At 62.9% G+C, this 20,914-nt stretch overlaps 1 protein-coding gene across 9 annotated transcripts; it reads left to right on the top strand.

Annotated features, from left to right (window-relative positions):
* Positions 1-84: 84 nt before the first annotated feature.
* Positions 85-20,504, top strand: PCNX3 (pecanex 3). 9 transcript variants are annotated; one of them, XM_073883479.1, is made up of 35 exons: positions 85-1,014; positions 1,381-1,568; positions 1,798-1,897; positions 2,019-2,058; positions 2,142-2,237; positions 2,462-3,589; positions 4,064-4,184; positions 4,271-4,446; positions 4,879-4,969; positions 5,350-5,485; positions 6,734-6,894; positions 7,674-7,827; positions 8,114-8,146; positions 8,398-8,569; positions 8,682-8,792; positions 9,140-9,231; positions 9,404-9,513; positions 9,687-9,792; positions 9,897-9,989; positions 10,163-10,313; positions 11,112-11,256; positions 11,624-11,801; positions 12,803-12,911; positions 13,056-13,185; positions 13,566-13,624; positions 13,726-13,941; positions 14,561-14,814; positions 17,192-17,422; positions 17,602-17,705; positions 18,014-18,161; positions 18,262-18,492; positions 18,592-18,866; positions 19,249-19,382; positions 19,463-19,761; positions 19,838-20,504. In XM_073883479.1, the coding sequence occupies exons 1-35, from the start codon at positions 862-864 to the stop codon at positions 20,033-20,035; spliced, it is 6,123 nt and encodes a 2,040-aa protein (XP_073739580.1). In that variant the 5' UTR covers positions 85-861; the 3' UTR covers positions 20,036-20,504. The 9 variants fall into 9 exon arrangements, with proteins under 9 accessions (XP_073739580.1, XP_025734583.1, XP_025734584.1 ...); XM_025878798.2 differs by having other exon boundaries at positions 4,268-4,446; XM_025878799.2 differs by having other exon boundaries at positions 4,061-4,184.
* The last annotated feature ends 410 nt before the right edge of the window (positions 20,505-20,914 follow it).

The following is a 20,914-nucleotide window of genomic DNA, read 5'->3' as shown; positions in this document are numbered from 1 at the left end:
GTAGCCCTGGGAAGTCCACGCCTCCACCCTTTTCCCCGCCTCCTGTAACTCACTGGGAGAGTTTTGTGCCAATTAATTCCGCCATTACCCAGTGGCCACTCAACAATCCCTTCGGTTCCGCCCAGTGGTGTCAACTGGGTTGACAACGCCTAAGTGTGCGCATGCGCCTCAGCGCTACCGCTTTTGGACCTCTCTTCTTTTAAGACCGGGACTCTGCGCACGCCCAAAGGGATCCCCCGCGTCTTAGCGCTCTACCACTTTTCTGCGCGTGCGTCGGGTTTCATGCCTTCAAGTTTTCCTTTTCCGGGTCCCAACTAGGCCCGTCGGGCGCATGCGCCACTGCTAGCTGGCGGCTCGCTTCTCCTTCCGGCCTCCCCCTTGGGCCGGGTCCCGCAGTAGCCGGGCGAGCGCGGAGACCGAAGCGAGTGACCTGTAACCCCGGAAGTGGACCTCAGGGTCCCGGGGCTCTCCCCGGGCCGGAGCCGAGGGAGCCGTCGCCTGCACCCCCGGAACACCCACCCCACGCCCATCTCTGGATGCCGCCGACGGGTGTCCGGCCCGTGCCCCGCGCCTGCCTACCGGCTCGGCCCCTCGGAGCAGTTCTGGGCCGGGGGTGGGGGCCTGGACCCCGCCCCTGATGAGGCTCCACCCCCGCGTCCAGGCCTCGCACCGCTGACTGCCCGGGTCGGCCCCGCCCCCTGCCCGCCCCCTCGCCCGGCCGACCCCTCTCCCCGGCTGGGGGAGGCCATGGCGTGAGCGCGAGGCCGGGCCCCGGGGCCCTCGGGCGCCAGGCGGGGCATGGACCAGCGGCCGCCCCCATGAGGGTCCCGGGAGGGGGGCGCGCGCAGCAGCGGCGGGGCCATGGGGTCGCAGGTATTGCAGATCCTGCGCCAAGGGGTGTGGGCCTCGCTCACTGGCGGTTGGTTCTTCGACCCGCACCAGAGCACGTTCTCCAACTGCTTCCACCTTTACGTCTGGATCTTCCTGCTCACCTTTCCTTTCTTGCTGTACATGGTGAGATGCTGCCGCCACCTGTAACTCCCGCCGGGGAAAGGGAGGGCCGATGTCACGGAGGGGTGCCAGCCTGGCAGGGATTCGGCGCTATGGGGGTGGAGAGAGGACTCACTGCAGAGTTTGGGGTATATGGAGGAGTGGCCAAATTATTCCTTAATTGGGCTGGGTGACCTTGAGCCTCTCATTTGATTTCTCTCCAGTGAGAGGATAGAACTCCCTGACAGGGTCCTTGTACCAGTTCTAAGGGATGGGTGAGGAGGTCTTGTGACTTTGTGAAAGCTGGCTCTGACTGTGGTGGTAGGTTTACCCCATGGGGAGAGGGGACAGGGCTGTGTGAGGAGGAACCTGACTTGCTGCCGCCTCCAGGTCCTGCCCCCCAGCTTGATGGTGGCCGGTGTGTACTGCCTTGTGGTGGCTGTCATCTTCACTACCATCAAGACTGTGAACTACCGGCTACACGCTATGTTCGATCAGGGCGAGATTGTGGAGAAGCGCAACTCGACCATGGGGGAGCCAGAGGAGGAGCCTGCGCAGGGGGACAGCAGTCTGCCCAGGTGAGTAGGGGAGGGGCTGTGTCGGGAATTAAGGGGCCTTAGTGCCTGAGCTTAAGCCTCGGAGCCTTAGGGACGTTGGCTCCAGGAGCAGGGGAGCACCTGTTCTCTGGTCAGCCCCAGACTTGTGAGAGGACCCTTGAGAAGAGAGGAGTGCTGGGGATAGCAGAGGAAGTATAATCTAAAGGGAGGGGGAGGTTAGCTGAAAGCTGAGGCTTTTCTCCACTGCTAGGGACCCTGGTGTGGAGATGACAGTGTTTCGGAAAGTGAGTTCCACACCTCCGGTACGCTGTAGCTCCCAGCATTCTGTGTTTGGCTTCAACCAGGTCTCGGTGAGTGGTCCCTACCCTCGGCCTGTCCCACTCCTCTCCTGGGAGCCTGTCCGCACTGGGGTATGTCCCGAGCCTACTTCTTACCCTGCTTGTTCCTTCATTTCTCTCTTTGTCTGCTCAGGAGCTGCTGCCCCGGATGGAGGACTCTGGGCCCCTCAGAGGTAGGTGGCTGCTGGCTGTGTGGAATGAGAGGGCACCCCGATGTCTTGCAATCGTGCTGACGCCTGTGGGGCCATGGTTGCAGACATCAAGGAGCTGGTGCGTGAGCAGGGCAGCAACAATGTGATCGTGACCTCAGCGGACCGAGAGATGCTGAAGCTAAGCTCACAGGAGAAACTGAGTGAGTGGGCATGATCTGGCAGGGGCTTGGGGGGAGGATTGGCTATTTTGTCTTCGAGTCACCCCAACTTTTGCTTCCCCAGAACTCTCTTTGTCCTTCAGGATGGGGCCTTCTCGTCCTGCCCCAGCTGGGCTCTGGGGAAGTGGTGGCCACAGGACCCCTTTAGTGGCTGGTTCCTTTTGCAGCATGCCCTCTCCTCATTTTGTCTTCCTTTTCTCTGATAGTTGGAGACCTTCCCCAGACACCCCCGGGGGCTGCCCCAGATCCCTCTCTCCCCAGCACAGACTCTTCAGAACGTTCTCCCTTGGCTGGGGATGGAGCCCCCTGGAGTGGGAGCAGTGTGGCCGACACTCCCATGAGCCCCCTTCTGAAGGGGAGCCTCAGCCAGGAGCTGAGCAAGAGCTTCCTGACCCTGACCCGGCCTGAGCGGGCCCTTGTGAGGACCAGCAGTCGACGGGAACAACGCCGGGGAGCAGGCGGCTACCAGCCCCTGGACCGGCGGGGCTCTGGTGAGCCCACACCCCAGAAAGCGGGCTCCTCGGATTCCTGCTTCAGTGGCACTGACAGGGAGACGTTGAGCAGCTTCAAGAGCGAGAAGACCAACTCAACCCATCTGGACAGCCCTCCCGGTGGGCAAGCCCCCGAGGGCAGCGACACAGACCCACCCTCTGAGGCTGAGCTGCCCGCATCACCAGATGCCGGAGTCCCCTCCGATGACACGCTGCGGTCCTTTGACACGGTCATAGGAGCAGGGACGCCACCGGGCCCAGCTGAGCCACTCCTGGTTGTGCGGCCCAAGGACTTGGCCTTGCTACGGCCTACCAAACGGCGGCCCCCCATGCGAAGACACTCCCCACCTGGCCGTGCCCCTCGGCGGCCCCTGCTTGAAGGTGGGGGCTTCTTTGAGGACGAAGACACCAGCGAGGGCAGCGAACTGAGCCCAGCCTCCAGCCTCCGCTCTCAGCGCCGCTACAGTACTGACAGCTCTTCTTCCACTTCGTGCTATTCCCCCGAGAGCCCCCGTGGTGCAGCAGGGGGACCCCGGAAGCGACGGGCCCCCCATGGGGCTGAGGAGGGGACTGCTGTGCCCCCCAAGCGGCCCTATGGGACCCAGCGGACGCCTAGTACCGCCAGCGCCAAAACGCATGCCCGCGTGCTGAGCATGGATGGGGCTGGGGGTGATGTCCTAAGGGCCCCCCTGGCTGGCTCCAAGGCTGAGCTGGAGGCCCAGGCGGGGGTGGAGCTGGCTTCTGGTGAGCCTGCTGTGCTGCCTGCTGAGGCCCACAGGGGACCTGCCGCCAACCAGCCCGGCTGGCGGGGGGAGCTGCAAGAGGAAGGTGCTGTGGGGGGAGGTGAGTGCCCGCTCTGGTGGGGGGTGGGGGCGGTGAGCTAGGTATGGGCTTGGGTTTGGACAAAGGCCAGGCTGGAGTGGAGCTGGTCAGAGTCAGCTCGGCTTCTGTCTCAGGCAGCAGGTGGATGTGGACTGAGTGGTTGAGTGATGTCTACTGAACCCCTCAGATGAGCAGGGCTGGGAGATCTCAGACACCCGGCTCCAGGTCCTGCAGTTAGCACAGAGCCCCTCTGCATCGGGGACTCTTGAGCGTCCACGTTCATTCTCCTGGGCCACCAGCGGGGCAGGGCAAGATTGTGTCCTTATTTCTAAATGTGGAAACGGAGGCACAAGCGGTTAGGTGACCTGGCTAGGCCCCGGAGGCAGGACACGGTTGGATTAGGCCTGACCTAAGCTGCCAGCGCCGCCCCCCATCCCCCCACCCCCGTGTCCGAGCCTCTGTGGCTTATGCACGGGGCCTCTCCCTGGGCAGCAGCTGACGAGACTGGCAAGCGGGACCGCACGAGCAGTGTGCGGCGGACTCAGGCGATCCGCAGGCGCCACAACGCGGGCAGCAACCCCACCCCTCCGGCTTCTGTCATGGGCTCGCCGCCCAGGTGAGCACCTGCCGGTCGGTCGGAAGGGCAGCGGGGGCCAGTGGCTCTGAGTGGCGCTGACCCGCGGGCTGACCCCTCCTCAGCAGCCTGCAGGAGGCTCAGCGCAGCCGGGCTGCCTCTCACTCCCGGGCGCTAACGCTGCCCTCCGCCCTGCACTTCGCTTCCTCCCTGCTGCTCACGCGGGCCGGCGCCACCGTGCACGAGGCCTGCACCTTTGACGACACGTCCGAGGGTGCTGTGCACTACTTCTACGACGAGAGTGGTGAGCCCCTCCCCGAGTCCAGGGGCCCGGCCCCTGAGCCTGGCACCCCCTTCCCTCCTGCCGAGGGTCTTCGTCATCCCAGTGGCAGTGCTCGCTCCGTTGGCCACGGACCACCCGCTCAGCCCGTGGTGACTGCTTTCCCTGTGCTGCCCGCCATCAAACCTGCAGCCTCTCTGAGACGTGGGTGGCCTCGTTATTCCTGCTCTGCCTGGGAGGAAGCTGAGGCACGGCCTGAAGTCACAGCAGAGCAAGTGGCAGAATAGGGACCCGAACCCAGGGCAGGCTGACCTGCAGGCCCTCTCCTCCCCAGCTCGGGGTTCCTAGGGGCTGGGCTGCCATCCATGGGAACTCCTCACCAGGTGGCCCGTGTGGGTGAGGCCTTGGTGTCCCTGTCCCTGACGTGCTGCCTTGTGTCCCATACCCCTGGCCCAGGTGTGCGGCGTTCCTACACCTTCGGCCTAGCTGGAGGCGGCTACGAGAACCCGGTGGGGCAGCAGGGGGAGCAGGCGGCCAATGGAGCTTGGTGAGTCTCCAAGCTGGGGCTCTCCTGGCGAGCAGCCTGGCGGGTTGCCGTTTCTGGGGATTTTCTCTTTTCTTTGCTGTGCTGGGGCAGGGACAGCTCAGAACCTTCAGGAGAAGAGAGTGGGAAGCAGCAGAGGGCAGGCCTACAGGGATCCTTTGACACTGTAGGAACGTGATATTTCTGGGCAGGAGGCTTCCAAGAAGCCCAGGGCCTGGGAGGCAGGCACTTCTGCCACTGGCTTCCTCTGGATCCTCTGTGATCCTCTTGGGTGTCTGAGCAGCCCCCGGAGGTCCCCAGTTACGGCCTGACTTTGGCCTTAGGCCCGCCGCTGTCCTGGGGCTCTCCAGTGGCCCCGATCTTCATGGCTGCTGTTCCTACAGGGACCGCCACTCACATTCCTCCAGCTTCCACTCGGCCGATGTCCCTGAGGCAGCGGGTGGCCTGAACCTGCTGCAGCCGAGGCCCGTGGTTCTGCAGGGCATGCAGGTGCGCCGCGTGCCCCTGGAGATCCCGGAGGTGAGGAGCCAGTGGTCAGGGAAGGACCTGTAGGAGGGGCTGCGGCGGCAGGGGGTGCAGGGCAGGTTGCGGAGCCCAGGTACCGAGAGGGACAGGCCGCTCAAGTGAGGGCTCTGGGGGCCCGCATTTGTGTCCTGACCTTTGATGGCTGGCCCTGGGTGTGCAGGCTCTGGATGTCTATGCCCCAAGGAGTCGTTCATTCATTTATTCACCAAGTGTGTATGGAGTATCTTCTTTATTCCAGAGGGGCCCAGAGGGAGCGGGGACGGTGGGTCTCTGCGGTGAAACCCACAGAAGACATCAGCTTACCCGGCCGTGGCCTGCTGCTCCTTGTGCTAGGCCTGGGTGCATGGCATGGCTCCGGGCACTCTGTCCCTGTTCGTTACCATAAGCTCCTGTTTCACTCCTGAAAGTGTCCCGGTTTGGATAATAATTTGCGTGGTCAGTCTAGGAACAACAGAAGTTTTAAGGACGTGCAAGACGCAGACTCAGAACTTAAGGAACTGTGGTAAAAGGGGCACCCACACACCTAACGCTCAGGGTCACAGACCATGTGCAGTGCCCAGAAGCCCCACGTATCCCTTTCTGATGCATTTATTTTCCTTAGTTGTCACACAGGAGGGGCACCATGGTCCTGATACAGCTGATGGCCACATCCAGAGGCAGGGGCCGTGCATCTTTGGCTCTGCATGGTATCCCCAAGGCCTGGCACAGGGCCAGGCCCATAGCTTGCCCCCTGAGTATTTGCTGAATGAAGGGCACAAGAAATTCCAAGAGACGAAGTAGCTTGCCTAGGGCCTCACAACACAGCCGTTGGCACCCAGGCCTGTCGTCAGGGCTGGTGCGCTATGTGTTCAGCGTGGGGTGGTCAGAGTGATCCGTGATGGCTCTGTCCAGGAAGACGGTGGTACCATTTGTACTGGGTCCCAGAGGACAGGGTGGACTTCACTGAGCCCAGGAAGAGGCAGGAGAGGCTGCCTGAGTGGGGAGGACAGACGTGGGCGCTGGTGACTCTGGCCCTCGGCAGCCCCAGCAGTTCCCAGCAGCCACTGAGCCATGTCCCGGGGACCTGGAGAGAGGAGCGCGCCTCTGTGACAGAGCAGGACAGGCCACAGGGCCACTAGGTGGCGGGGACTCTCTGTGCTGGAGGAGATGGCTGACCAGCCAGTGTGCATCGGGAAGGGGAGTGGTGGCAAGGGACCGTGTTGGGGGGCGAGGGGCTGATGGCTGCGGCTGTGGGGACCGCAGTTTGACCTGCTGGACCAGGACTCCCTGCACGAATCCCAGGAGCAGACACTGATGGAGGAGGCGCCGCCGCGGTCCCAGCACAGCTACAAGTACTGGCTCCTTCCTGGCCGCTGGACCTCCGTGCGCTATGAGCGGCTGGCCCTCCTGGCCCTGCTGGACCGGTGAGTGCCTGGCCCCGGGCCTTGCGGACCCTCTAAACGTGTGGCGCCCGTCACGGCATCAGAGAACCTAACGGCGGGGGCCACTGAAGGTGCCCCAGGGGCTGAGGTCTGGTGGTGGGGTTTGACTAGGTCCTTCTGGGGTATAAAGAGGTGGCCGAGTGGGTGGTGCTCTAGTTACTCCCTGTCCGAAAGCTCTGCTCCTTACTATTCCCATCCAGTCTGTTGCTTCTGTTTGCTTCAGTGTTAGAGTTGATGAAATTGAGTTCTGTCGTCTAAAAAAGCTCCTAAAGCCTTTGTCCGAGTCTTTTCGTTTCTCAGGGGTAATTGAGGCCCAGGAAGCCAGAGAGGGAAGTCAGATGGCTTTTGTTGTCTGCGTGGATGGCTTGGGCCTAGAACCTGTGGCCCGGCTTCCCACACTCTGGATTTCCTCGTGGCACTGCCGTGGGCGTGTCGGGAGCCGCCTGTGTGCATACACGGCATGTTTGGGCATGCGTGAGCCGCACACGGGCAAGCCCCTCAGTGGTGGTCCTTGGAGCCTCAGGGTCCGGAAGGGGCAAAGATTGGGATGTAGGGCAGCCGTGGGGCAGCTTCCAGGAGCAGGGGCCACCTGGCTCCGTCTTTGAAAGGGATAGGTTCGAATGTTTAGAGGAGGAGGGGTGGTCTGGGCACAGGCTCAGACGTGGGCCTTTGTGACTGGGTCTTGTCCTCCCCACTCCACCTGTCTTCGCTCCACTAGCCGGGAAGGAGATGGGTGTGCCCTGACCTTGCTGTCTCTCCAGGACTCGGGGGCTGGTGGAGAACATACTCGGCATCGGCCTGAGCAGCCTCGTCGCCTTCCTGGGGTACCTGTTGCTGCTCAAGGGCTTCTTCACGGATATCTGGGTCTTCCAGTTCTGCTTGGTCATCGCCTCCTGCCAGTATTCCCTGCTGAAGGTCAGGCGTTGCTCCTTGCGTTTCCTTCCCCCACCCACCTCTTTCCAGATATCTCCATGCCTGCAACCTGTTTTGAGGGGTGTGAGCTTGGAAGCGGAGAAGGTGCTTAAGATCCCCTGTAGTCAGCCTCCCATTTTACCCATGAGAGAACCGAGGCCCAGAACGGTGTAGGGTCCTGCCCTGGCCACCCCTGACAGTCCGGTGGTGGAACTGAGCAGGTCCTGGGGTCTCTGACCCTCCCTTGGGCTCTGGCTCTCGTTGCCAATGTAGCTCCTGTCTCTTCCAGAGCGTCCAGCCTGATGCGGCGTCTCCCATGCACGTGAGTACCAGTGCCTTTCCCCACGAGGCTCGGGTGTGGGCCCTGGGTAGGGCCTGAGACAGGTGTGGAGGGGTCTGGGAGAGGCAGGGCTCCCTTACCACCCCCATGGCCTCGGATCCTCAGTGCTGCTGCCCTCACCCTGCCAGGCTTTCTATCTTGGAGCAGGCACGAGCCTGTGCGTGTGTGTGCGTGCACGTGTGTGCGGGGTGGTCGGCTGGGGAGACCTGGCCCCTCACTGTCCTGCTCCCTAGGGCCACAACTGGGTGATCGCATATAGCCGGCCTGTCTACTTCTGTATCTGCTGTCTGCTCATCTGGCTGCTGGATGCCCTGGGCTCAGCTCAGCCCTTCCCCCCCGTCTCCCTCTACGGCCTCACGCTCTTCTCCGCCTCCTTCTTCTTCTGTGCCCGTGACGTGGCCACCGGTGAGATCGGGCAGCGTTGAGGTGGCCCTGGGGGAGTGAGGCCCCAAGGGTGACGGGCCAAGGGGTGGCCTGCAGGCTGACCGACCGGACCTTTGCTTTCCCTCCCTGCCAGTGTTTACCTTGTGCTTCCCGTTCGTCTTCCTCCTGGGTCTCCTGCCCCAGGTCAACACTTGCCTCATGTACCTGCTGGAGCAGATAGATATGCACGGCTTCGGGGGTACAGGTATGGGGCCCATAGGTGGCTTGGGGGTCGGGAGGCAGCGTGGGGCCCTGAAGGGGCTGTGGCTTAGATACGTGGCTCCAGCCTTTTGCTGATCTTTCTCCTGTGTTTAAACTGTGGATCTCAAGAGCCCGTCTCTTCCCCCCTCCTCCCCCCAAGCAAGTGGTTTAAACCCAAGGATGCCAGAAGCTCTGAGGACCTCTCAGGGCTCAGGGAGCAGACAGCAGTGGGCTGGGGATGGGTCCCAGGGAGGTTAGCCTGTGGGAATTGCGGGGCAGCAGGGTGGAGTTGGGGTGGGATGCCAGCACGTAGGAGCTGGTCTTTACCTGCTCTTTCCTCCCCCCTGACAGCTGCTACCAGCCCGCTCACGGCTGTCTTCAGCCTCTCCCGCAGCCTGCTCGCTGCTGCCTTGCTCTATGGTTTCTGCCTCGGGGCCATCAAGGTAGGGATGACCGGTGGGGTGGGGGGCATGCTGAGGCCCAGGGGGTCATTGGGGCAGGACCGTGAATTGGGCTCAGCAGTGGCTTCTCCCATGGGCCCCCCCCAGCCCCCCCCAGCACCGCCCCCCCACGCTTACCCTTGCCTCCCTTGACCAGCATGGGTTCTCTCCCCAGACTCCTTGGCCGGAGCAGCACGTCCCTGTCCTCTTCTCGGTCTTCTGTGGCCTCCTGGTGGCACTGTCCTACCACCTGAGCCGTCAGAGCAGTGACCCCACTGTGCTCTGGTGGGTGCCCGCATGTGCCTGTCCGTGCGCACGTGTGTGTTTGTGCGAGTGTGCATGGCAGGAGTTGGCGGTGGGGACCTGTGCGCATGCCTGTCGCCAGCTGACCATGGAGCCCCCGGCCGGAGGGGCGGCCTCCGCAGACCCGGGCCCCTGCCTTTTCTCACCCACCCCAGGTCCCTGATCAGGAGCAAGCTCTTCCCCGAGCTGGAGGAGCGGAGCCTGGAGACAGCTCGGGCTGAGCCCCCAGACCCACTGCCAGACAAGATGCGCCAGTCGGTGGTGAGAGGCTGGAGCATGGGGTTCTAGTCTCAGGGCGGAGGGCTGCCGGGGTGCGGTCGGCCCCAGGCTGGCGGGCACCCACACTCGTGTCTCCGGCCTTGCAGCGTGAGGTCCTGCACTCCGACCTGGTGATGTGTGTGGTGATCGCCGTGCTCACCTTCGCCATCAGCGCCAGCACCGTCTTCATCGCCCTGAAGGTTCGTGTGGCCCGGGCCACCCCTCTCCCCTCGCTCTTTGCAGGAGCCTGCTGCGCCTGAGGGCCCCGGGCCACCGTGGCCTCATGTCCTTCTCCGCCCAGGCCTGTGTCCCGGCCCCGTGGGCCCCATGGCCCGCGTGCCTGGGCTGAGCCCCCGGCCTCTCCCTCTTGCAGTCAGTGCTGGGCTTCGTGCTGTATGCGCTGGCCGGGGCCGTGGGCTTCTTCACGCACTACCTGCTGCCGCAGCTCCGCAAACAGCTGCCCTGGTTCTGCCTGTCGCAGCCCGTGCTGAAGCCGTCGGAGTACAGTCAGTATGAAGTGCGGGGTGAGTGCCTGCCCGCCGGGGGGGGTGGGCGGGGGGGGGTCCCTGCAGCCCGGTGAGAGCTCAGAGTGCCAGCAGGGGGCAGCCTCTGCCCACGCCCCGGTCCCCACGTGGCCCTGCTGCAGCCCTGCCTGCCCTCTTGTCCTGCTGGCTGCGCCCCGGCCAGGCCCCCACTTGCCTCCCACCCTGCCCGCCCTGCTCTTTCTCTGCTCGTCTTGCTTTCTCTGGGGAGATGGAGGATGGAGAATTCCAAGGCCCTAAGGGGCTCTGTCATCCGGAAGGATTGACTGGTTGCCCATAGACTAGGTCTGCCAGGCCCATTTTCATTTGGGCTGTGTGATGAAAGCACCTCTAAGCCTCGGATTCATCACCTGGATCTGTTAACACGAAGTTCCACTTGCCCTGTTCTGCATAAGCGATGAGAGATTTTGCCCACTGGGCCAGCGTTCCCACGTGGCTACAGTCAGCCCAAGCCAGGGGGCAGTGACCCGTGATGACGGGGCTGTAGCTCGAGGTCACCGTGTGTGTGGGCCTCACCCAGCCTGCCTTGGCTCCAGCGGGCATCGGGGATGTCCTCATTAGCTTTGTTTTTCCACACAGCAGAATGGGCAAAGCGTGTGCCCTGAGACCCTGAATGTCCTGCCGGGGCCTCCTCACTCTCATTTGAGCTGCCACAAAGTCTCTGGGGACCTGCAGAGCCGTGCTTTGCCTTCCCTCCAGGCCCCTTCCGGATGTGCACCTGACCTGGCCCAGCAGTGGGAGGGGAACGCGGGGGGTCAACAGTCCTGCCTCCTGTTGCAGGCGCTGCGCAGGTGATGTGGTTTGAGAAGCTGTATGCCAGCCTTCAGTGCATCGAGAAGTACCTCATCTACCCCGCCGTGGTGCTCAATGCCCTCACGGTGGACGCCCATGCCGTCGTCAGCCATCCGGACAAGTTCTGCCTCTAGTGAGGACTGGCCCCCCCCCTCCCGCCCCGCCCCGCACCATCCCACCGTCTACATTCCCATGGGGCACGTGGGACACCGAAGCCCACAGACGGAATGATGCCTGCCTCAGTTGCCCCAGCAAGCGAAAGCAGTTTTTGAGCTCCTGACACTCTGTTGAGACAGTTGCCTCTTTGAAAACGGATGTGTCTCCCAGATGTGTCTTTAAAGGGGGACCTTTTTAGGGAGCAGAGACTGAGCATCCCTTGCCCACAAGAGCAGGGCCCAGCTCGGTGGAGCCCAGGCCAGGGCCGGGGAGGGATGGGCCCCGACCCCCTCCGTCCCGCCGCGAGTCCCACCTGCCACCTAATGCCTGTTCCTCATCCACAGCTGCCGGGCGCTGCTGATGACCGTGGCTGGGCTGAAGCTGTTGCGCTCAGCCTTCTGCTGCCCACCCCAGCAGTACCTGACCTTGGCCTTCACTGTCCTGCTCTTCCACTTCGACTACCCACGCCTCTCCCAGGGATTTTTGCTCGACTACTTCCTCATGTCCCTGTTCTGCAGCAAGGTGAGTTGGCGGCCATGTTGCAGGCTCTAGGCTGTGCAGCAGGAGCAGAACCTGCCTGCGTTGGCAGTGGGGAAAACTTCCCCAGGGGCCTGCAGCCCTGTAGTTGCTGCCCCATGTCGGCCCCGCTGTGGGCCTTCGCAGCGCGTGCCCCAGGGGCACAGAGGAAGCACCAAAGTGACGTGCCTCGGGTCCCCCAGAGAATTGGTGACCAGCCAGGACTGGAATCCAGGTCTATCTGACTTCGCCGCCTGTTCTTGGAGTCATGGCCCTTCACCACCTTCCTCGTGAGCAGTTACTAGGTAGTAAAGACTTGGCCTTGTCCTCTGGAAACCAGCCTCTGAGCTCTGCCCCTTGGCCAGCCACAGCCCTGGGGAGCAGTTAAGAGCTGAGTTTTAAAAGCCCCTAGGGCCTGGATAGATCTAGACTGCTCTGCCAGACTGTGGGACCCCCTGATGTGGGGGGTCCTGGGAAATCACTGAACAAAGAGCCATTCCCTGACACTTGTCCCGGAGGCCTGTGGTGGTCTCTGCCGCGGGACCCCAGCATGGCCCTGAGCCATTTTCACTTTTACGTGGGCATTCTAGTCTGGTTTCTGGTCTGGTCCAGGATGGTAGAGATCCAACCTGTGCTCCCCTCTGAGGGCAGGGCCCATCTCGACTTTCAATATCATGGTCGAGGCCCAGGCTCATCACTGACGGCTTGAGCAAGTCGTCGTCCTACCCTGCTTTTTCTGAACTTTCCCATCTGCAAAATGGGGCAAGAATAGGAAGCTCCCAGGGTGGTCCCGCCAATAGTCGGCTAACACTCCCTTAGAGGGTCTGCTAACGGTAACAGGTGCTTCGAGCCAGGTCCAGAGAGAGAGGGCTGGGAGTGATGTTGAGCTTGACTCCCACATGGGCAGCCACTGGGGTAGCCCTGAGGCTCTGCATGGGGTGCTTGGTTGACCCCACCTCTGTGAGTGACCTGTGTATCTTTTCCTTTTCCCTCTCCGACCCCGCCAGCTGTGGGACCTGCTGTACAAGCTGCGTTTTGTGCTGACCTACATCGCGCCCTGGCAGATCACCTGGGGCTCCGCTTTCCATGCTTTCGCCCAGCCCTTTGCCGTGCCTCGTACCCAGCCTGCTGCCTGCGGCCTGGGTGGGGGGGGGGGCGGCCTGGATGGGGGCGCGCGGGGCAGGTTGATGAGAGTTAAGGGGTGGTGAGGAAGGCTCGGGAGGCTCCTGTGTGCCCGCCACCTCCTTGACTCGTGCGCAGACTCGGCCATGCTGTTTGTTCAAGCTCTGCTCTCAGCGCTTTTCTCCACGCCACTCAACCCCCTGCTGGGCAGCGCCGTCTTCATCATGTCCTACGCGCGGCCCCTCAAGTTCTGGGAGCGTGACTACAAGTGAGTCTTGAGGGAGCAGGCGGGTCACCCAGAGGGTCCTCGGAAGGAAGGGGAGCTTGGGGCCCCGGCGGGGCGCAGAGAGGGGCCGCAGCAGGGGTGCACGTGCTTGGGCACGGCGGGCTTCGGGTGGCTAATCTGATGAGCACAAAACCTGAGTCTGTCCGAGCCTCGGGCTCACCCCCTGCGCTTCCTGGCCGTGTGGTCCTGGGGGAGGCCCCTCACGTCCCAGAGCCTCGGCCTCCTGTGAAATGGGACTCTCATGGCATCTGCGCAGAGAACAGGGCTGTGGGCTCCGAGGCCGCAGTGGTGGGCGGGCGGGCGGGCGGGACTCCCTTTTCTGAACCTGTCGGCCGACTGTGTTTGTCCTTCTGTCTGAACAGCACTAAACGTGTGGATCATTCCAACACCCGCCTGGTCACCCAGCTGGATCGGAACCCCGGTGTGTACTCGGCCATCCGGGGCCTTTTAGGGTGGTGCCTCCCTGGGGAGGGGGACTCGCTTGTCATTTTTTTCCATTTGTCTGTCTGTCCTGGGTCTCAGGCGCTGACGACAACAACCTCAACTCCATCTTCTATGAGCACTTGACACGCTCGCTGCAGCACACGCTGTGTGGGGACCTGGTGCTGGGCCGCTGGGGCAACTATGGCCCTGGCGACTGCTTCGTCCTGGCCTCCGACTACCTCAACGCCCTGGTGCACCTCATCGAGGTCGGCAATGGCCTCGTCACCTTCCAGCTGCGTGGCCTTGAGTTCCGGGGTGAGCCGCGGGGCCTGGGCCTGACGTTTCATAGGGTGTGAGGGCTGGGTTCTAGTCCAGCCCTGCCCTGGTTTGCGCGGTGACCTTGAGCAAGGAGCTCTTCCTCCCTAGGCCTGGATTTCCCAGTATGAGTGGTGAGACGGCAGGGTGTCCTTCGGCCAAGCTGCGTCCCTGTCCTGACTCGGGGTCCACAGGGGCCGAGCAGGCTGCCCTGGCGGAAGTGTGGGCCTGGAGCTCTGGGTTCTCCCATCAGCTGCGCTGGCCTGCTCTCTGGTCTTGGGCTTGGCTCAGGTTGAGTGGCCCGTAAAGCCCCTGGTGGGTGAGCTGGCTCTTCGCCCTCAGGAAGACGCACATGCCGGACGCGAGCTTCAGAAGAGGCCTCTCGGTATAGAGGGGCTCGAGGCACGGCTCATGAGCACTGTGAACCTGAGCGGGTCACTTCTAGGAGTTTCAGTCTCTGCCGTGGCCTCCGGGAGTCTGGAGGAGGAAGGGTCGTGCATCTAGCAACGGTTGCTCCCGGCATCCACAGGCAGGGCACGGTGAAGACCCGGGCCCTTGCTGGGGAGAAGGCGGGCGGGGAGGCCCCGGGGCCCACTGACCGTGCGCCGCGCCCCCGCAGGTACATACTGCCAGCAGCGCGAGGTCGAGGCCATCACGGAGGGCGTGGAGGAAGATGAGGGCTGCTGCTGCTGCGAGCCCGGCCACCTGCCGCGGGTCCTGTCCTTCAATGCCGCCTTCGGGCAGCGCTGGCTGGCCTGGGAGGTGACAGCCAGCAAGTACGTGCTGGAGGGCTACAGCATCAGCGACAATAATGCGGCCTCCATGCTGCAGGTCTTTGATCTCCGCAAGATCCTCATCACTTACTACGTCAAGGTACGGCCGGCGGGTGGCCGGGCGGCAGGGGTCCCTGCTAACGATCGCTCACTGACCGGGAGCGTCCTGGGTGGCATCTTCTGGTTGGTGGGGAACCGTTTTTGCCCAAGGGAAGCAGAGGCCTTTGAGAGTTTAAGCATCCTCCGAGATGCTACCTACCATGGGACGGCAGGCCTCAGGGGCCCCGGCAGCTTGTGTGTGGCTGCAACAGTGGAGGGGGGGGGGGCGGGGCTCGCTGTCACCCTCCTCTGGAAGATGCACCTTGGACAGTGAGTATGGAGGCAGGTGGGCAGCGTGGGCATGGAGCCCCTCATTGGGCTGCTGGTCCTGGGAAGGGCAGCTGGTGAGGCCAGCCTTCTAGACCCCAGCACCCCGCCCGCCTCCCATCAGCGCAGAGGGACAGTGATGCTAACGGTGGTAAGTGATAACCATAGGCGTGGCTGCCCCCAGCAGTGGTGACTACCAGGGGGCAGGCTCTGTGCCAGGCACCACTCCTGAGCTGGGTGAAGCCCACCACACCCTTCAAGAGAGATCCTGATGTCTCAACTGTGGAAGCTGGCTGGCAAAACGAAGTGATTAGCCCGAGGCCCCAGGATCAGGAGAAAGTGGCGGAGCTGAGCTCAGACCCAGGCCCGGGCCTGGGGGCGGTGTTGAGGGCTGTGAGGCACAGTGTGGGATCCAGTGGGAGCCCTGGACTGGGTTCTGGGAAGCCTCCTTTGGGATGTCACCTCCTTTGCTGTGCCTCAGTTTATCCCCTTGAGGAGGAGGGGTCCCTGTAGTTCTGTGAGCAGACAGGAATGATGGCCCCCAGAGGAAGGGCACCATGGCAGTGAGGTGAGGGTGGTTCCTGCCCACGTTCCCTCTGCCCTCAGCAGCTGCCCTGGGGCTCCCTGCGCGGGGCCGGGGCGGGGCGGAGGCATGCTGGGGCCCAGGGAAGCCTGCTCACCTGAGGCTCTCTCCAGGGCAGCCCTCCGCACCTCCTAGCTGTCCTCTTGTCTCCGTGGACACCCCATCTGTGGCGCGCACCAGGAGAAGCTGTAATTCCTCTGTCGGTTTTCCCGTCCACCCAGCCACCCCTAGGGAAGGGTGTGCGAGCCTCACGCCCCTCACCTTCACCAAGAAAGACACTGTGGTCCAGACAGGGACACTGCCAGTCTCAGGTCATCCGGGGTCACAGTTCTGTCCACCGTCTTCCCCCACTGTCAGAGAAGTGCCCTTACGCAGGTCACCCTGCTGCTTCCCGCGAGCCCAGCTCAAGGCCAGCGCGGCCGCCTCGTGGCCATGCACCAGGCACCCAGCCAGGCCCGGGCTGGCAGGCTGCGATGAGCCCCACCCCTGCCCAGCTTACCGCCCCATGGGGGAGCTCACTGGCCACGGCTATAGCTGCCTCACAGGCTGGGCACGGTCAGAGCAGGGTAGTGGTGTCCGGAGGGCCTGGGGAATGCTCTGCCAAAGACAGAGTGTGGGCTGAAATTTGGAAGGGTGAGTTGGGGCTGCCAGGGGCAGTGCCTGGTGGGGGGGGGTGGCAGCTGTTGAGGGCAGCTTCCGGGGCCTGCATATCCCACCAGAGCTACCCTGCTGGACGTTCCTACTCCTGCTGCCTGGGGGCCCTCTGGTCGTGGCCAGCTGCAGCACCCTCCCCAGCCCTGGACTTCCCACCCTGTCCCCGGGCACGGGGCCAGCCCCATCGGCTCCATCCCAGGGTGGCACATGGAATCCCAATAACCTTCCCGGTTGCCAACTGCCCGCCGCACACTGCCCATTCGTCCTGCCTGTCTGCCTTCCAGAAGCTCTTCTCCGTTGGCTCAAACCCCTGTTCAGCAACGAGCATCCCCTGAGAGGGTATAGGAGCCTCTGACTTTGGACACAGGTTACTGTGCCTTTGCCTTTCTTTTTGAGAGGAATGCCCTGTGGCTGTCAGACCTCAGCTGCCTAAAGGGACCCATGACCCACAGGCACTTAGGCCCCACTGGCCTGTAGGCAGCCCCACTACCTCAGCCTGACCTTCCAAGGCCTCTGAGATCTGGATCCCACAGCGGAGTGGTGTGGAAGGTCCTGGGGGCTCCGATCCTAGCTCAGTCTGCTCTGCTGTGTAAAGTCTCTTACAAATGGGGGATCTTCTGAAGCGAGCAGGCGAGCACTTGCCACGGTGCAGAACCTTCCAGGGGATGTTTAGGAAGCGGGGGGCTGCTTCCTGGCAGCTTTCTCACTCCTCCCTGGCCTCGGAGAGGGGAGCAGACTAGCCCGTGTAGCTTCAGGGGACTCAGAGGAGACACGAGGTGGGTGTCCTAGGCCACATCCTGGTGCTTTCTCTTCCGTGGCCAGGGCATGACCCCAGTCACTGGCCCCAGCTCTGATGCCTGCCCTCTCCTCCCAGAGCATCATCTACTACGTGAGCCGCTCACCGAAGCTGGAGGCGTGGCTCAGCCATGAGGGCATTGCAGCAGCCCTGCGGCCCGTGAGGGCGCCGGGCTACGCTGACTCAGACCCCACGTTCTCACTGAGTGTGGATGAGGACTATGACCTTCGCCTCTCCGGCCTCTCACTGCCTGCCTTCTGTGCGGTGCACCTTGAGTGGATCCAGTACTGTGCCTCCCGGCGCAGCCAGGTCCGGCCCCCGTTACCCTGGGGCTGCCCCCTGCCTCCACCCCCCCACCCCCCAGTTCTCCCTTCCCTGTACGTGTCCCTCTTGCTCTCAGCCTCCCTTGGTCTGGGCCCTAGCCCCCACTGCAAGTTCCCTGTCCTGGATCTGAGTGGGGCTCTGGGGACGGGGTCCTTGTGCTGCAGCCTGTGGACCAAGATTGGAACTCACCGCTGGTCACGCTGTGTTTTGGCCTGTGTGTGCTGGGCCGACGGGCCCTGGGGACAGCCTCGCATAGCATGTCTGCCAGGTGAGTGCCACAGGTCCAGCCGGGCCTCCTGTGTTTTCCTCTACCCCCTCCGCGAAGAGCTCTGGGCCAGCAGCCCCCAGGAACCGCATCAGCCCTTCCTTCAGGGCGGCTCCTCCCCGTGGGCAAGGCGCCTCCCAGTTCTAGACCATGCCCGTTCTTCACCACCCCGTGAGGGACCTAGACAGAGACCAACCTTGTCAGGATGGGGAAGCGGAGGCCCACCATGAAGAATGGTCTCACCTCAGACCCCTGTGTGGAGCACCAGAGCTCTGAAACCTTCACGCTCCCCTATTCCTTCTCTCCCCCAGCCTGGAGCCCTTCCTCTACGGCCTGCACGCCCTGTTCAAGGGGGACTTCCGCATCACCTCCCCACGTGACGAGTGGGTCTTTGCTGACATGGACCTGCTTCATCGTGTGGTGGCGCCCGGGGTTCGCATGGCCCTCAAGCTTCACCAGGTGGGGAGAGGTGTGCCCAGGTAGGGTGGGCATTTGGGGGATGAAGCCACTTCCCAGGGCAGGGGCCACTGACCCAGCCTCCACCCCGTTGGCCCCGCAGGACCACTTCACATCCCCAGATGAGTATGAGGAGCCGGCCGCTCTGTACGATGCCATCGCTGCCAACGAGGAGCGCCTGGTCATCTCGCATGAGGGTGACCCGGCCTGGCGCAGCGCCATCCTCAGCAACACACCCTCACTGCTGGCTCTGCGTCACGTCCTGGATGACGCCTCTGACGAGTACAAGATCATCATGCTCAACCGGCGCCACCTCAGCTTCCGAGTCATCAAGGTGGGGAGGGAGGGCCCTTCCCCCTCAGCCCCCGGCCCCCCCGGCCCGGCCCCCCTGCCTGGCCCCGGCCCCCTGACTCTCTTGCGGGGCCGCCCGCAGGTGAACCGCGAGTGCGTCCGTGGCCTGTGGGCCGGGCAGCAGCAGGAGCTGGTGTTTCTGCGCAACCGCAACCCTGAACGTGGCAGTATCCAGAACGCCAAGCAGGCGCTCCGCAACATGATCAATTCTTCCTGTGACCAGCCGCTGGGCTACCCCATCTACGTGTCGCCCCTTACCACCTCCCTGGCCGGCAGCCACCCCCAGCTGCGGGCACTGTGGGGCGGCCCCGTCAGCCTGAGTGCCATTGCCCGCTGGCTTCTGCACAGCTGGGAGAGGTGAGCCCTGCACGCCGCCCTGAGCCCGCGGGGCTGAGGTCCTGGAGTGGGAAGCAGAGGCTCAGCGAGGTGAAGCAACTTCCTCCTAGGGCTCAGAGTGAGGAAGTGCTGGAGCCAGGACTGGGCCCTCAGAGCCGACACCATCCCAGAGCTGACCCGCCTTCATGCTGCGCTCCCACAGTTGAAGGTGGCCTTTCGCCTTCAGAGCCGTCGATAATGCCTCTCTTAGAAGACCCTGCAAAGTAGATGGCAAAATCTCTTAGAGATGGGATCCTGGGGCTCAGCGATGTTAGCTGGCTTGTCCTAGAGCTGGGTACTTGCGCCTCTGCGGTCTCGGGCCCTCCCCCTGCCAACCTGTCCCTCCCCGCCGCCCCCATCCCAGGCTTCATAAGGGCTGCGGTGCCGGCTGCAACAGTGGTGGGAACGTGGACGACTCGGACTGTGGCGGAGGTGGCGGCTTGACCTCCCTCAGCAATAACCCCCCCCCGGCACACCCCACACCTGAGAACACAGCAGGTGAGCTGGCGAGGCCGGCCTGAGCCAGTGGGCGAGAACAGCCTAGCTGAGATCTTGACCCTCTTACCTGTCTCCCACAGGCAGTGGTGACCAAGCCCTCCCTCCCGGCCCAGGCTGGGGCCCTCGGCCTTCCCTGAGCAGCTCTGGTGATGGGCGCCCCCCTCCTCTGCTGCAGTGGCCGCCCCCTCGGCTCCCTGGACCAACCCCTGCTTCTCCCGCCCCCACTGAGGGTCCCCGGCCCTCAAGGCCTCCTGGCCCCGGTCACCTCAGTTCTGAGGGTCCCAGTGGGAAGTGGAGCCTGGGGGGCCGGAAGGGGCTAGGGGGCTCTGAGGCGGAGCCAGCCTCAGGGAGCCCCAAAGGAGGCACTCCCAAATCTCAGGTAAGGGTCCTGTGGAAGGGTTGGGTCCTGAGCTACTCAGGTCTGCTTTTCCATCAATCTCTCTCCCCTCTCCTAGGCGCCCCTAGACCTCAGCCTCAGCCCAGATATCAGCACCAACGCCTCCTCGCCCCCCAGAGCAGCCCAGGACATTCCGTGCTTGGACAGCAGTGCTCCTGAGAGTGGCACACCCACTGGGACCCTGGGTGACTGGCCTGCCCCTGCTGAGGAGCGCGAGAGCCCGGCTGCCCAGCCCCTGCTGGAGCATCAGTACTGAGCAGCCTGGTACCCTCTGGATCCCAGCTCCAGGATTCAGTAACTTGGATCCCTGGTCTCTGGCCCCTTTGCTGGACCACAGAACTGAGTGGCTTTGGCTTCCACATCTGAATCCTCACCTCTGGCTGCCTTAGCCAGAGTATCAGAACTAAGTGGCCCAGATCTCTGACCTTGATCCCTGATCTCTTATCCCTAGTCCAGGGCCTGGGCTCCCCAAACTGAGGCAGGCAGCTTCCCAGCCAGGCCCTAAAAGCCAAACCCATGGGCTGGTCCCGCTTCGAGCCCGAGGCCAGGACTGACGTGACTTGGCCCCTGGGCCTGCACTGCCTGCAGGGGCAGCCCCCTGGCCTGGACCTGGGGCTGAAATGTGGGAAGGGTGGTTTCTTTTTCTCTTTTCTTTCTTTCTTTCTTTTTTTTTTTTTTTTCGTGCTTCGGAGACACCAGAATTAATAACACTATTTTTGATTTTGGTTGGTGTTTTCTTTTTCTGACTGGGAATGTTTGGGTGGAGGGTAGAGGAGGGTGGCCAGGTCAGGGTAGATGAGCGGAGAGGGTGGGATAAAGAATGTGGGGCTGGGTTATGATGGAGATAGCGGTAAGACCCAGGTGGGGTTCAGGTAGGCCCCCTTCCTCACAAGCCTGTTCCTTTTTAAGCCTTGATCTGAAGTGCATTTTGTCCAGTTTCTCACCCCTATATTTTCAAAGACTTCCAGCTCATGAGGCTAGTGCCTGAAATTATCGGCCTTGACCTTGGCGAAAGCCTTTCTCTGAGCCTCAAGTTCTCCAGCTTATAAAGAAGAGAGGACACCTAAGGTGTTTTAAGAATGAGAGCGTGTGGAGAGCACGGTCCAGTGCTCAGTAAGTGCTCATAAATAGTCAC

The sequence above is a fragment of the Callorhinus ursinus genome, unplaced genomic scaffold, assembly GCF_003265705.2.
Source record: "Callorhinus ursinus isolate GAN/ISIS: 27379988/994484 unplaced genomic scaffold, GSC_fseal_2.0 scaffold51, whole genome shotgun sequence".
In the NCBI taxonomy this organism is placed as follows: domain Eukaryota; kingdom Metazoa; phylum Chordata; class Mammalia; order Carnivora; family Otariidae; genus Callorhinus; species Callorhinus ursinus.
Note: the sequence above shows the minus strand (reverse complement) of the source record. Positions and strands in the feature narration are given on the sequence as shown.

Coding starts and splice junctions, on each gene's coding strand:
- PCNX3 (XM_025878797.2), top strand. CDS start 862: ATGGGGTCGCAGGTATTGCAGATCCTGCGCCAAGGGGTGTGGGCCTCG. Junction 8,570..8,681: donor TGCCCGTGACGTGGCCACCG/GTGAGATCGGGC, acceptor CCTCCCTGCCAG/TGTTTACCTTGTGCTTCCCG. Junction 19,383..19,462: donor CACACCTGAGAACACAGCAG/GTGAGCTGGCGA, acceptor TGTCTCCCACAG/GCAGTGGTGACCAAGCCCTC.